The following is a 14,187-nucleotide window of genomic DNA, read 5'->3' as shown; positions in this document are numbered from 1 at the left end:
ATGATATTGAATCTAGATATTTAAAAATTGTGATAATTACACAATCACAATACAAATTGATATTACCGTGATAATACCGTATTGGGTGGTCCCTGATGATTGCTGTCGCTTTTTAAATATATTTATTATATTTCTATTATAGGAGTTCACCTTTATTTCCACAATCCCACCGGCAGGCCGTATAAAAATGTCAGCACATCCTTTGTTATAAGCGTTTAATTTATTTTACATACTCCGAAATTAAAATTCAAGTACAGCAGTATTCTTTCCAGCAGAACGACTTCATGACTTCACATCAGCTAACGCGCTTCTGTTAATAAGCTACAAGGTCAACAATATGCGGTGAAGAGCAGCTGGAGGTGTTCTCGCTTGTAAATCACGCACAGCGTGCTGTGATCAGGATGATGGCGGTTATATGAAGGACAGCTTTAACTCGTCCTCGAGGTGCATTTAGCAGTTCAGCGTCTCGGGTTTGTGGTTACTGTCGATAAAATGACAGCAAGGTCAGAGAGCCAGCGGCGGTGCTGTGCGCTGTATAAAGTTGCATGCTTGAGCAAGTACAGCCTCCTGACTCAGCTGAACCCCAGATAGAACAAGAGAACAACCCACTTTGACAAAACCGTTGCTGGTGCATGGTGAGAAAATGGGTTTTAGTGTAGACAAGGTAGGCACTGAGTATGTGCACCCTAGCACTCTGACTTGCCAAAAGTTGTTGTCCTAACTGTTATGACAGCAACTCTGACAGTAATGCCAAGTGTTATGCATATCACAGGGTTCCAAAGGAATTCTGACTAATTCTTCCTGCTCCTATGGTTTTATTTTGTTTGTACTATGCATGCAATATTTTAAAAACAGGGCACACCTCCTTAACGCACACTGGCAGACACTTAAGCTATGCATCCTTTACTAGGACTATAAGTCAAATCCATGGCATGACTGATTTGTACTGTACTCAAGGAACGATTGCCCCCCCTCTCCACTCCCTCACTGGCCAGAGTTCACATTACGTTTGTTTTCCATTCTCTGGCACATTTACATTCCCCAATACAGCAGGTGGCAGTATGCAGTATGCACATACTTGGTTTGTGAGCGGCCATTAAACACAAGAAAACAAGAGAATGAGGAACGTAACCTTCGCGCTATTGATATTTCAGAAAAAATGTTAAAAGTAATGCAAATTCTTCCCTATGCGTGACAATTGTGCTCTCACTCATCAAAATAACCTAGACTTTGGGGTCAAATGTTCTCGGAAAAACGACACCAGGGCTCTAATGTGAAAACACTCTAAGGCTACACCTATTTCACTCTGACTAGCAAACACTTAGGCCACACCTCGATCACTGAGACTGACAAGAACTTAGGCTACATATCTTTAACAGACTGACAGGTTATGAGGCCACACCTCTTTTGCTGAGACTGACAGGCACTTAAGCCTCCTTCACTCTTCTTGGCACAAAGGCCATGCATTCTTTAGTAGCATTGACAGACACTTTTCATGGAGACCATCCCAGGAAATCAAGACCAAAACGTACCTCTGCTGCAGAGGAGAAGTTCATTTAGAGTCACCAGCCTCAGAAATCACCAATTAACAAACAGCACCTCTGCTTTACGGAGCATAAGTAGCAGACATATCTCAATATCAACTGTTTAAAGGAGATTATTGCATATTTTGGATGCCGTCTGCATTGTTTTTACAATGTAGAAAAAAATAAAAATCAAGAAAGACCATGGAATTCGAAGGTAGGTCCAGCCTTTCGACTAGTTGTGAATATCACACTAGAAATAAACATCACAATCAAATCTCCTGTAAAAAGGATTCAAATTTGAAGCAACATACGTTAAGTTTTACATTTCTTTCTATTAGAAAATAAAGATGCTGTAAGAAAAAGTAAAATTACGTCCTCCACCCCTGAACTAACCATTACCTTTTTAACACTTGATGTACATTTGCATGTGTAAGAAATTTTGTCACTGAGAACAAGACCACTGTACGTACACACACACACACACACACACACACACACAGGACATGCAATCATTTTAACTTGAGCTCAAGATATTTCTGTACATTAATTACAACCTTGCATGTGGTGTTTTTTTTATTGTTATACATGTTACAGTATTGATAGTGTAAGTATGGATCTGTCTATTTTTTCTTCCCTTTTCTGCAGAGAGAAACAAAAGGTCAGTTCCTTCTGGATCATGTGTGTAACCACTACAGTCTGCTGGAGAAGGATTACTTTGGCATCAGATATGTGGATCCTGAGAAGCAGAGGGTACATACACAGACACACACACACACACACACACACACACTCACACAGTAGTGCAAAAGTTGTTCCAATAAGCATACGCATAATTGCATTCACAAGATGTTAGTTTATTCATGTTTATTTCAGATCACTGCCAAATTCTTGATTCAGATTGAGGAGAAGTTGTTGAGTCATTTTCTACCAAAATAATTAACATTCGTTAATCATCACCAGTATGTGTGTTTCATGTGTTTGGAAGTATATCGAAGCCCCAATGCCCTTTAAATTTCTTTAAGCACGTGGCACGACAGACTTGTCCTGACCGCTCTCTATGTGTTTATACAGCGATGTTTGGGCGACAACATTTCTTCAGTCAAGCAGAAAATCTCTCAGCGTTGAATTATTTACACCCATTTATCTCAGAATTGTCATACACTTGTGTGCAAGTGGGAATGAATGAGGCAGTGGGATTCTCTCCAGGCACTTTAGTGTTTCAGTCATTTTTTTTATGAATGTCACAGGCTCCGTCTCTGATTCCTTCTGTTTTCTTTCTCCTTATTTTTTTCTTACAGCACTGGCTCGATCCCAGCAAACCTGTGGTTAAGCAGATGAAATGTAAGTTATTTAGTTATTTAATTCAAAACGCATGCAAATGCAAAAATGTTCTGTGTAAGGGGTGTTTTGAGTCAAACAGGGACTTTTGATCGTGCAGAATAACAGAACACAGTTATGAGAGGAAAAACTAGCTTTATTTCTCTATATAATCCCCTGCTACACTAATATACCTATGCAAGTGTTTCACTAGTGCTTGGATACTATCACGGTAGAACACTTTCTCAGCGCTGGCCTCCCAGGAGCTTCTTTAATTATCCTTCACTGTTCAAGGAGTTGGCGTTCCACTTAAGGAATATCCACTTAATAGGAATGGCTTAAATGAGCGCCAATCATCACAGCAATGATTGTGTTCGTTTGTTTAGTCATTCAGTCATGTCCGACTCTTCATGACCTCATGGACCCAGGCCTTCTTAGATGCTGTCCATAAGGATTTCTTGGGAAGGATACTTGAATGGATTGCCTCTTCTTCCCCAGAGGACCATTTGTGGGTAATTTGGAAATGCGAATTAGCCTAATTTGCATGTCTTTGGACTGTGGGAGGAAACCGGAGTACCCGGAGGAAACCCACCAAGCACAGGGAGAAAATGCAAACTCCATGCACACAGACCCGACGCAGAAATTGAATCCCAGGTGTAAGGCAAAAGTGTTAACCGCTAAACCACCATGCTGCTCAGCCAGAATTGTACAAACTTATTCAAAATGATTGCAAATGTTTTCCCGCAGCTAAGAGTCTCATCACCATGCTGTGCTTGAAGTCTTGTGTAAATGTCAATCAGTTGTACGCTTTCATTCTGAGAAATTTCATCACAAGTTCCGGTTTGATGTGAACACCCCTTGTAGTTTGCAGGGAATTTTCTACATGAAAAAAATGCCTTTTGTTTTGCAGGGAATGACCCTTTTTTCTACAGGAAAAAAACGCCATTGTTCAAAGACATGGAGATTAGCCTAATTGGCGTTCTCAAATTGCCGATACAATTTTGCTATACCCAAATTGTTGTGTACTCGTTGTGCTCAAATTCTCCTGGGATAGGCTCCAGACCCCCTGCGACCCTGTGCAAGTTAAGCACTATAGAATATTTAATTAAGTGTATTGCATTAAGTACTGTATGGAATGCAATGGTGGCATGTTGGCTAAGTGGTTAGTACTGTAGCCTTGCACTTTCTGTTCCTGGGTTCGATGAGTGTCGGGTCTGTGTGCATGTAATTTGCAAGTTCCTCTTGTGCTTGGTGGGTTTCCTCCAGGTACTCTGGTTTCCTCCCACATTTCAAAGACATGCAGATTAGGCTAATTGGCCTTTCCAAATTGACCATAGATGGTCCTGTGGATAAAGAAATGGCAACCCATCATCTAGCATCCTTGCCAAGAAAACCCCATGGACAGCATCTAGGAAGGCTTGGCATGCTATGGTCTTTTAGGTCACTAAGGGTCTGACACAACTCAAACAAATGGAATGCAACATGTAGGAAAGATGAATAAATGAATGCCAAGTATAGAAGTGTGTCAGCAAACTGTTAAAGTAAGGACCATCATTTTTCTACATCAGAGACTTCGAAATCAGCATACTTTATTGCTTTCCATCAGTCTCTCTGCACTTATTGATTTCTGAATTATTTGTTACACTTTTCTTTGTTTCTTCTTCCGTGTTATGTTGCAGGTCAGCAGCCGTACACCATGTGCTTTCGGGTGAAGTTCTACCCCCAGGAACCTATCAAGATTAAGGAGGAACTGACCAGGTAACCGAGAAAAGGTTAAGGCAACGTTAAGATGTGCGTTAAGATAATTATTGAAATATACTGTCGTTTCTGGATCACTTTGGTGCACAGGTTAAGCAAGAGACCAGCAATTTAAAAAATGTGACCGTGAAATGAAAGTGATGTGAGTTTTTAACCAGAGCAGAATTTTCACATGGATGTCATTAAAAGATTTTTGACTCGAGGCATTGTAGATTGACTTCAGAGTGGAGATCAGCATCTTGCATTAAGAGGCTCTTGTGCTTAAATAAGAGGCCAAAGTCTAAAAGCGAGCTTGGATTAAATTTTTCTCCGAACCCTAATACACACACGCTTGTAGTGCGACAAACTCATTAGCTTGGCTCTCTCAGCAGGGTGCCTGGTGTGTGTTCGCCATCTGAGCTGTGAAGATAAGACACGCCAATCGTTAGTTCCAGTGCTCCCGTGCCCTCTTTTCATTTCTCATCCTCTCTTATTCCTCCCGTTTCCCTATGTCTTGCTTCATCTTTTTTTTTCTCTTTTCTTTAAAGCACATCTAGACATCTAGTCAGAGGGCCATGTGTGTTTTGTGTGTATTTAAGGGTGAGTGTGTAAGATGTAGACCATGCTTTATGGATGGATGCTGATTAGTGGTGCCGCGGTGTTTCTGTCCCTGGAGACATTGAGACCAACTTTCATATTTTCTTTTTGATGGTTTTATGTGAGGATAGTCCATGAGAGGTGAAGAACCAAAAACATTTGTTTGGCATGTGTACAAACAGCTAAGTTCAAAAGTTATCACCTCCATGGCTTTATACTATTCAATATTTTTATATTTCTATTCATATTTTGGATTATATTCAAAATATTCAAAGCATCCCAATGTTAATTATTTTCATATAACATCATGGTCTGAAGTCTTTTATTTTCCTATAAATAATCAGTATTTTCCAAATCATTTAAAACATACATACATGGCCTATAACTCTGGGCGACACCTGTTACTCAATCTGACGCATTAGCCTTAAGAAGGCCATGAACTCATAGATTATGGTTTTTTAAAAGTTCATCTAATTCTTCTGCAAGATATTAATCAAAGTGAACTACTTACATTTATATGTGTGCATTAAGAGTTTCAAAGACTTTCTTGCACCCTACAGGACTCAATAAGATGCCATGTGACATCATCACTCCTGCAGATGTTTTCTCCTTTAGTCCAAAGGCATGTCTCCATGGTAACTGTTTCCTGGGGTAGAGTTCTCATGGTAACGCCTCTTTCCAGTAGACCCAAAACCTTTGTTCACAAAAGGCAGCCAGTGTGACTGCGCTCTGAATCACTCGTCTCTCGTCTCTCGCTCTGTTGGAACAGCAACCCCACTCCTCCCACATGCTTAGTTTTTTTTTCTGCCCTACTTAGATACCTGTTGTACCTGCAGCTTAAGAGGGATCTGTACCACGGCCGGCTCCTGTGTCCGCTCGCCGATGCCGCTTATCTGGGAGCATGTGTAGTGCAGGGTAATATGGCACAACCATGATCTTGCATTAAAAGTGACTTTGAACTAAAAAAAAAGGAATGTACAGTGGTATCTCAGTATATGAATTTAATCCATTCTGGTGGGGAAATTTTGTATCAGAAATGCATTTGCGTTTAGTAAATGCAGATAACCTGTTCCAGCCACAGTAAAATATTACAAGAATTACCCATTTCCAACACTTTAATCATATATTTGCATAAAAAAACAATTAAAACATTTATGAAAGACATGTAAATGAAGAAAAATATGAAATAAATAGGCATTAAACCTCACCTCACTAAATCTTGCACAAAAGGGCTTCTGTGCTGAAAATGTTTTGTATAGCGAGAAACCACTGTACTCTAGTTTAAAAGCATGTTGATATCTAAGCTAAAAAAAAAAAACATTGTAACTTTGTGCCAAATTATAATAGCTAACACATCCACAACTACACCAGGTTCAGATGAACATAGTCGCTAACTATTCTGCGGCTAAAGAGCTCTTATATTAAACTGCTAACTTGGAGTGCTAGCTTTGTTTGGTTTAAATGTAAAATACAGTTTTTAAACTTTGTTTAAAATACAGTTTTTAAACTTTTTTAAAACCCTGAACATTTTATTTTTACCTTCCTTTTTTTTTTTTTTTTTACTTGTGTTTACACAAGCTAAGGCCTTCTACATACTGTAAACACCTGACTTGATGCTAATCTCCTATGCTAGCTAGCTAGTTGCAGATTTTCAGAAACAACTATAAACACTAGCTACACAAAACAAGAGTGTTATTAATGTAAATTACTGACAAACTGACTGCTTTCTATTTGATGCTATTATCATGAATGCAAAAATGAAAGACTGTAAAATAATGGCTAAAGAAGAAAAGAATCTGGGCAAAGACAGCAGCTATTAAAAAAATACATTGCTAAGTGCATATATTCTAAACAGCACTATTGTTAGCTACTATAATTGGGTAAAATACAAAACGTCCTCATTTTAAAGCTGTTCTGTAATGAGAATTTCACAGCGTGACATTTACTAAGCCATTACTGAGTCATGTCCGACATTTGTTAAATTTCCTCTTCCTGTAACAGACATGCACACAGTACAAAAGAGCAACACTAAAGGCAGTGATTGTTTTAAATCCATCTCCAATCCATCTTCAAATCCAGTCATGAGTAAAAAAAAAAAAAAAATCCGACATGAAGTGTTCACCTTGTAGATAAATGTCATCATTATTTTTGTGCTCATTCTGAATGATTTATCTGCTGCTTTGTAGCTGAACTCGGTGACTATGATGTAGATGAGCACCCAGCTGACTACATCAGCGACTTCAAACTGTTCCCCAAACAGAGCCTCAAACTGGAGCGCAAGATCATGGAGATCCACCAGAGCGAGCTGAGGTGAGGGCAAACTCTCGTGTACACTATTCTGTACCTGTACGAGGTTTGTTCAAATCAAACTGGGACTTTTCTCATCAAGGAAGGTGTAAAAACTGACTCCAAGTACAGTACCATGATGAGACACATCACTTCTATTATATATATATATATATATATATATATATATATTATTAATGCAAACATTTTAAAGAAGGCCATACGTCCATGAATGAAGATCCCAGCCGAAGTGACTCGGAACCCACTGCAGTCGATCCTGTAAAAATTCAGCGAGTAGAATACCTGATCCTTGAAAATCGACTGAAAACATTTTGCTACCTTTTAGAAGTGACACATCCGTCTGTGGGAATTGTACACAGAATCATTCATGAACACCACTTACAAATTACAGGAACTTGGCTGGGAGTTATTGCCACATCCCACTGTCTCTCCAAGCTATTTCTGCATGCTTGGGCCATTAAAGGAGCTCCTGGGAGGCCAGCGTTTCAGACGTGAAGCAGGCAGTTCGGAAGTTGATGTTGTCGAAGCACTAGTAAAACGCCGGGACAAGTGCATTGGGGGTAGCAGGGGATTATATAGAGAAATAAAGGAAGTTTTTACTTTTATAACTGTGTTCTGTTATTCTGCACAATTAAAAGTTCCAGTTTGACTTGAACGTCCCTCATGTAACCTGTCTGGGTAAACGTGAAAAAAAAAATAGATGAAAATCATTATTGCTTCAACCCAATAGTCTTAGTTACACATGTGCATAATACATAAACATTAATGATTATTAGTTTGGAATGGGCACTTTGATGTGTTTCAGAAAAGATGTGTCGAGTAGCTAACAACTGCTAACCACGTGGCATCACACCCAGCTTTTAACACTCATTTAAACATCTGTGTCCCCCTTTTTATACCATCTAACAATGTTAACATCACCCATGTTAATTATAACCATATTAACAATCTGAGTGATGTATTCCTGTAAAAGACATAAGGATGTTACTGTAACACCATCTATGTGTAAAATGCATTGTTTTGTAGTGTATTGTATTTTACTTACTGTACTGTTGCAACAGATTTGATTTCGTTCTCTTTGCCCCTCCGTAGGGGTCAGAGTTCAGCCCTGGCCGAGCTGAACCTGCTCCAGAGAGCTCACACACTGGACACGTACGGTGTGGACCCTCATCCCTGCAAGGTACCGTCTCGATCATATTCAGATCTCGGAATCAAATGTTTGCATGATTAATATACAGTTTGCCCCAAAAAACGTTGTCATTTCAAAAGCGTGAAATTATTGTTCTGCACCAAGCAAAGAAATTTGAAATTACTGGAACATTATCAAAACCTGAAGGGATAGTGCTGAACCATCGACTTTGTGGAAGAAATGCAGAAAAAAAATGCAATGCACAAGCATCTGGAGGAAGTGTTATGGTCTGAGGTTGCCTCAGTTGCTCGGGTCTCGGCTCAGCAACGTAATGTGGCAATAAAATGAAGTCCTGAATGTATTGAATGACCAGGTTATAACATCAATAGAGTTTTTACTTTAGCTGGAGCATTAACTGTCACACTTTGGCAGACCTTTGAGGCCTATGTTTCACATAAAAAGAAATAGTAAAATATGGGACCTTTAGGGATCCATATGGTTAATGACAAGGTAAGTTCAAAAGAACATTTGCACATTAAGAGTTACTTGTATTTAGAGTTGGGTTACTCTTAATGCTTAAGTTGATTTTTCTTGGGTATTGTTGGATATATTGTGGTGGAATGAAACCGTCAGACAGTGGAGCTGTAATTAACACTGCACCCTCCTCTACATTGCACATTTTGTCCTGTTGCCAGTCTGCACTCCTGGAGGTCTTTCTACAAATGCGCTCACTCCTAACAGAAATGAAATCTTGCCCTGATTGATGTTCGTTCCGCATTTCAGGACTTCACCGGAGCAACGGCATTTCTGGGGTTCACTGGCCGGGGCTTTGTTGTTTTCCAGGGAAACAAGAGGATCCACTTGCTGAAATGGTATGAGCCGTTTAGTGACCTCTCTTCTTAACGTCCTCACTGTATTTAGGCTCTTCTAACTCTCTGACTACTCTTTAATCTCCATCTTTGCCCCCTTTACTTCACTTTCACAGCATTCCAACATTCAATAACTGTTAACTGAAGGTGACTATGCTTGACCAGGATCTATAAGTGTGCAAACCATTGCAATATGTTATCTAGAGCGGTGAACAGTTTTTCCTTTCCTTTCCAAATATGTCCATAGAAGTACGAACCACTAAACACAACGATCTCTTTCTCCCTCCCAGGCCGGATGTCAGCAGATTTAAATTTGAAGGGAAAACGTTTTACGTGATTGGAGTACAGAGAGAGGTTAGTTTCATCACGCTATTATCTTTAAAGTAACATCACATCAGCCATGTAACATTCACACTACAGTTTCATTTTTCTTATACGAAAGCTGCATGATCCTTAGGCCTCTGAGAAATAAAATAGAACAACTCATTGTATCATTTCATGCATGTCATTGAAAAAAAAATGGCTTCCTGTATAAGAAATGATTCAACTTGTCATGCTCGTCATCCTGCTTGTGTCCTGCTGCTTGATATCCAGTTTTACATGTGCTTCTGTCTTCTTTTCTCTCTGTGTTTTTTCCTGCATTGGTGAGTAAACATGCATTTCATAAACATGACATCACACATCATCAATACACATCATACCACTATCATAACACCTCACTTTTAATTCTTTTTCTCTCGAAATATGCTTGACTTGAAACAGACCAGGGGCGTTCAGATCAAACCAGGGATTAAAATCTGTGCTTAAAATCTTTTGTAAATGTCGAAAAATAAATCTGCTTTCATTTTACAAGAAATTTCGACTGTTTGACTTGAACACCACTTGTAAAAAAAAAAAAAAAATCCAATATAGATATATAGTATAATTTGACTGATAAACTAAAATGTTATTATAATTGTAATACATTATAATCATGTAGGGCAACTTTTAATCTTTTTTAGACTTTTCTCATCCTGCGAATCACCTTGTAGCCAAAACTACTGTCCAAGCAGCTCTGTAGTAGAACATTATTTAAAAATGAGGAATGATCAGATTGAAAAATTTGAACAGTGTCATATTGGTAGTTGAGTTAATCGTGCTTTAATATTCAGTAATATTTAGCAAAGGCAGACCAGCTACAAAACTGTATCTAGAATTTATTATAATCTACCATATTATTTACTTTTCCAGTGTCACACAGCAAAATCATAATTTTCCTAATTAAACACTGCTCACTTTATCATCCCAAGACACTACTAATTTGGTTTTATGATGTTATGATGATCTGCCCTTTATATTTCATACGTTCATTTCTAACAATCTGTGCTCACTCAAACTGTGCCGTTCCAAGGAAACTGTTTTGTCCTATAAGACGGCATCTGATTGCTCCTCTACATTAAGTCTTAAATCAGATCTGTGCTGTGTGATCTTGAGCTGTCAGAAATCCAGCATGAGGGAAAGCCACATAAGTTACAACAGTTGCGATTAGTGGTTCAAAATGATGGATTGTCGGAAGCATTCCCAAAATAGCGCTGTTATGCATCATGATGGCAGAGCTACACCGACTCCGTCTTGGAATGGAGTGAAATTACATTACCTTTTAGATGGTCATGAGTAGCACAACAGAAAAGCGTTTACCGTATTCAAGTTTGAGTAATGATGAAACAAGGGGATTAAATTGGCCACGCTGTCTTGGTGATGTGAATCACAAGTATCTGTGGACTAGAGTATGTGGAAGAGGGCGGAAAGTGCATTTGTAGTTTATGAGTCTGCATTTCAGGGTTGTTATGAACGTAAATTTGGTCCTTTTGTACTAGCTAGACGTCTAGCTGTCTTTAAACACTCTGATATGTTTCATCATATTGCTGTGAACCGTCTACCTTCACAGGAAGACACAGACATCGCAAGAAACAGCCAAGGGCCTCCCATAGCCTCCCAGCAAGCATGTGAGGTATTTTATTTATTCTCCAATAAACTTTTATACCGTGTTGAGTTCTGGATGCTCGTTAGTGAGAATCATTTATACTTTGCTATAAAGCACAGCTTGAACAGTGGAGCTGAGTCCAACGCAAATAATCATGTTATCCTTGCTATAAAGCAGGGGTACTAAATACAATTTTGCGAATGGCTGGTTAATAAAGTTTTTGTTGAGATATTGTAACAATTTAAAATTATCATAGTATTTATAATATTTATAAATAGTATAATAATATTTGTTGTAACTACAATAAACATGTGGACAGTTTGATTTTTTACGGCCTTGTATATTTCCTAGTATTTGTATGGAATACATCCAACAATCTTTAGTGAATCTCAATTTGGAGCCTATCCCAGGAGACATAGGGCATGAGGTGGGGTACACCATGGACAGGGTGCCAATCCATCACAGGACACACAATGTGGGAACGTCAGTTAGCTTGACCTGCATGTCTTTGGACTGTGGGAGGAAACCGGTTTACCCACTAAGCACATGCAAACGCCATACACACAGAGACGGGAGTCGAACCCGGAACCTGAAAGTGCCAGGCAACAGTTCCACTGAACCGCCGTTAATTTATACCTATTTAAACAAAATACAAAACGTATTATATAACAAAGAAAAATATACATAAAATAATGGTAACATACTGTATACATTTACTGTTAATTATTTCGAAAGAGAGAAAGAAGTTGAGAAGGAAAAGGCTGGTGATAATGTACTGCATGCGCTAACAGGAGCTAGCCTTTCTCATACTGTATGAGTTTCAGGAATTAATGTTCCATGACAGCGCAATATGTCATATACATTTTTCAATCCAGTGACTATATCCTGTATCGAAAAGCATGAAATCAGAGACGGAAACAGATAGCAACCATTAAGATTTTGATGCTTGTGGCCAGAAAACGTGTACAAACCATATGAGATTCCTGGAATCCAAATGCTTTAACGCCTTAAATGCTTACAATCTGGTTCTGTTGGCTAAGAGTACAATTTAAGCTGCCAGTCCTGAGGCTTATATGCTGATTCATAACAATATTTGGCTCTCTAGCTTTATTTGTGATCTGAATAGTGATGAATATTAAACGAATTTGTGTTTTAAATCTTGGTATAGATGGTTATAAAGGTAAAATCAGGACAATTCCGAAATCGGATTTGCTCTCTCACTTTCTTCAAAATGATTATACAGTATGTTGTGACATGTACTGAATCCTTGTCTCCCCTGGCTACTGGATGAATCCAGTCGAAACCCAAATGCGCCATGCTGAGGCCACTTCCTGGCAGCGGTACCGCTCTTACAGGGCCGCTCTCTCGTGCTGAGAAGCATGCAACTCCGTATTGATTTCAGCCAGCTTCAGTCTGATGCTTAGACAGCCGCGAATCGATCCTCTGTCTCATATTACACAACATGAGAGCCTAATGGAACAAATTCTCTTGACAGTTCCGTTTTTCACCTCCTCCAGAGCACATGTTCAACTCGCTCAAATGCAGCACATATCTGTCCCTCCTACTAGTCTGGCACACGTTTATAGTGCAATAAAGATATTTACCCTTGTCCAGTCTAACATATACAGAATAAACCAAAACGTACATCACTTCCGTACGGCCTATAATATATAATCCGATTTGTGCAATATGGTAACTGCACAATATACTGCTCCGTATATAGCGTATAACCTGGCATATAAGTCCGCCATGGAGTCAGTCATCCAGTGTATATCAATGTAGTCAATCATCCATGACATTTAATGGCTGGCTAATGGGAGCACATATCCGCCAATTAGTATCTTCAAAGCACATACTGAAGTATTTTCCATGTCACCTTGTTAAATGATCTCAAGAAGATTTTCCTTTGTAGTTGAGGAGTGTACAGAAAAAAAAAGAAAAAAGAAAATTTCTTCTCATTCTTATCAGATTCCACTGATTGAAAGGGTAGACATGCACTAAGAAACCGTGTAATAGCAAATTACTAGCTATAATTAATATATCCTGTGTTATTATATCAGTGTAACTACATGGCAGAGGCACATAATGAAGATTCTGGCTTCATTCTGAAACATCTTGCTGTCCTATATGTGTAGCTGATAATCACCATACCTCTCATAACATAGTCATATGACGTGCAGATTATTCACATTATATTTACATTTCCTTTAATGCATGTGCATTAGAGCTAGTCTCACACCCCTTTTATGGTCTAATGCAATCTCTAGCTTTGATATTTAGCGCTGTGGTGACCCCCCCGGTAGCGCTACAGTTTTACTCTGGAACAGAGTGGAATCTAATTCAATTACATAACTGACATGCGATCATGATAGAGTAACCTTAATATTAAGCCGCAAGTATTCCATCAAACCAGGCAAGACAAAGACGTCAGACTTACAGGATTGGGGAAATATCTTATATGGTACAAATTGTGACAGTAATTCATTGTTCTGTAATGAATGCATGTCACTTTACACAAAGGTCAGCCGTTGTTCAAATTCAGCAGTGAGTTTTTGAAGAAAATGACAAGAAAAGCGTACTGTGTGAGTTTTAACACAGACTAAAGGATTTGAGCATGCATTTAATACTAGTAATACCACAGTGCTGTCTAAGTTGGTCAGAATGTATTGGTTAATTTTCTAAAACAGCTGCTCTGACAGTACGTTTGGCTGCAAGGTTTACAAAATTAATTCAAACACAATC

General features: G+C 38.8%; 1 protein-coding gene across 2 annotated transcripts in view; it reads left to right on the top strand.

Annotated features, from left to right (window-relative positions):
• frmd3 (FERM domain containing 3) overlaps positions 1-14,187 on the top strand; it is a 43,205-nt gene that overhangs the window by 14,475 nt on the left and 14,543 nt on the right. Inside the window, exons 2-10 of one of the 2 annotated variants that reach the window (XM_053504082.1) lie at positions 2,172-2,276; positions 2,825-2,867; positions 4,523-4,601; positions 5,995-6,092; positions 7,364-7,487; positions 8,577-8,664; positions 9,397-9,485; positions 9,773-9,836; positions 11,410-11,472. In XM_053504082.1, the coding sequence (XP_053360057.1) occupies positions 2,172-2,276; positions 2,825-2,867; positions 4,523-4,601; positions 5,995-6,092; positions 7,364-7,487; positions 8,577-8,664; positions 9,397-9,485; positions 9,773-9,836; positions 11,410-11,472 (753 nt within the window). The remainder of the gene's footprint in view (positions 1-2,171; positions 2,277-2,824; positions 2,868-4,522; positions 4,602-5,994; positions 6,093-7,363; positions 7,488-8,576; positions 8,665-9,396; positions 9,486-9,772; positions 9,837-11,409; positions 11,473-14,187) is intronic. The other variant, XM_053504083.1, reaches the window with a different exon arrangement.

Source organism: Clarias gariepinus, chromosome 9, assembly GCF_024256425.1.
Source record: "Clarias gariepinus isolate MV-2021 ecotype Netherlands chromosome 9, CGAR_prim_01v2, whole genome shotgun sequence".
Taxonomy (NCBI): domain Eukaryota; kingdom Metazoa; phylum Chordata; class Actinopteri; order Siluriformes; family Clariidae; genus Clarias; species Clarias gariepinus.
Note: the sequence above shows the minus strand (reverse complement) of the source record. Positions and strands in the feature narration are given on the sequence as shown.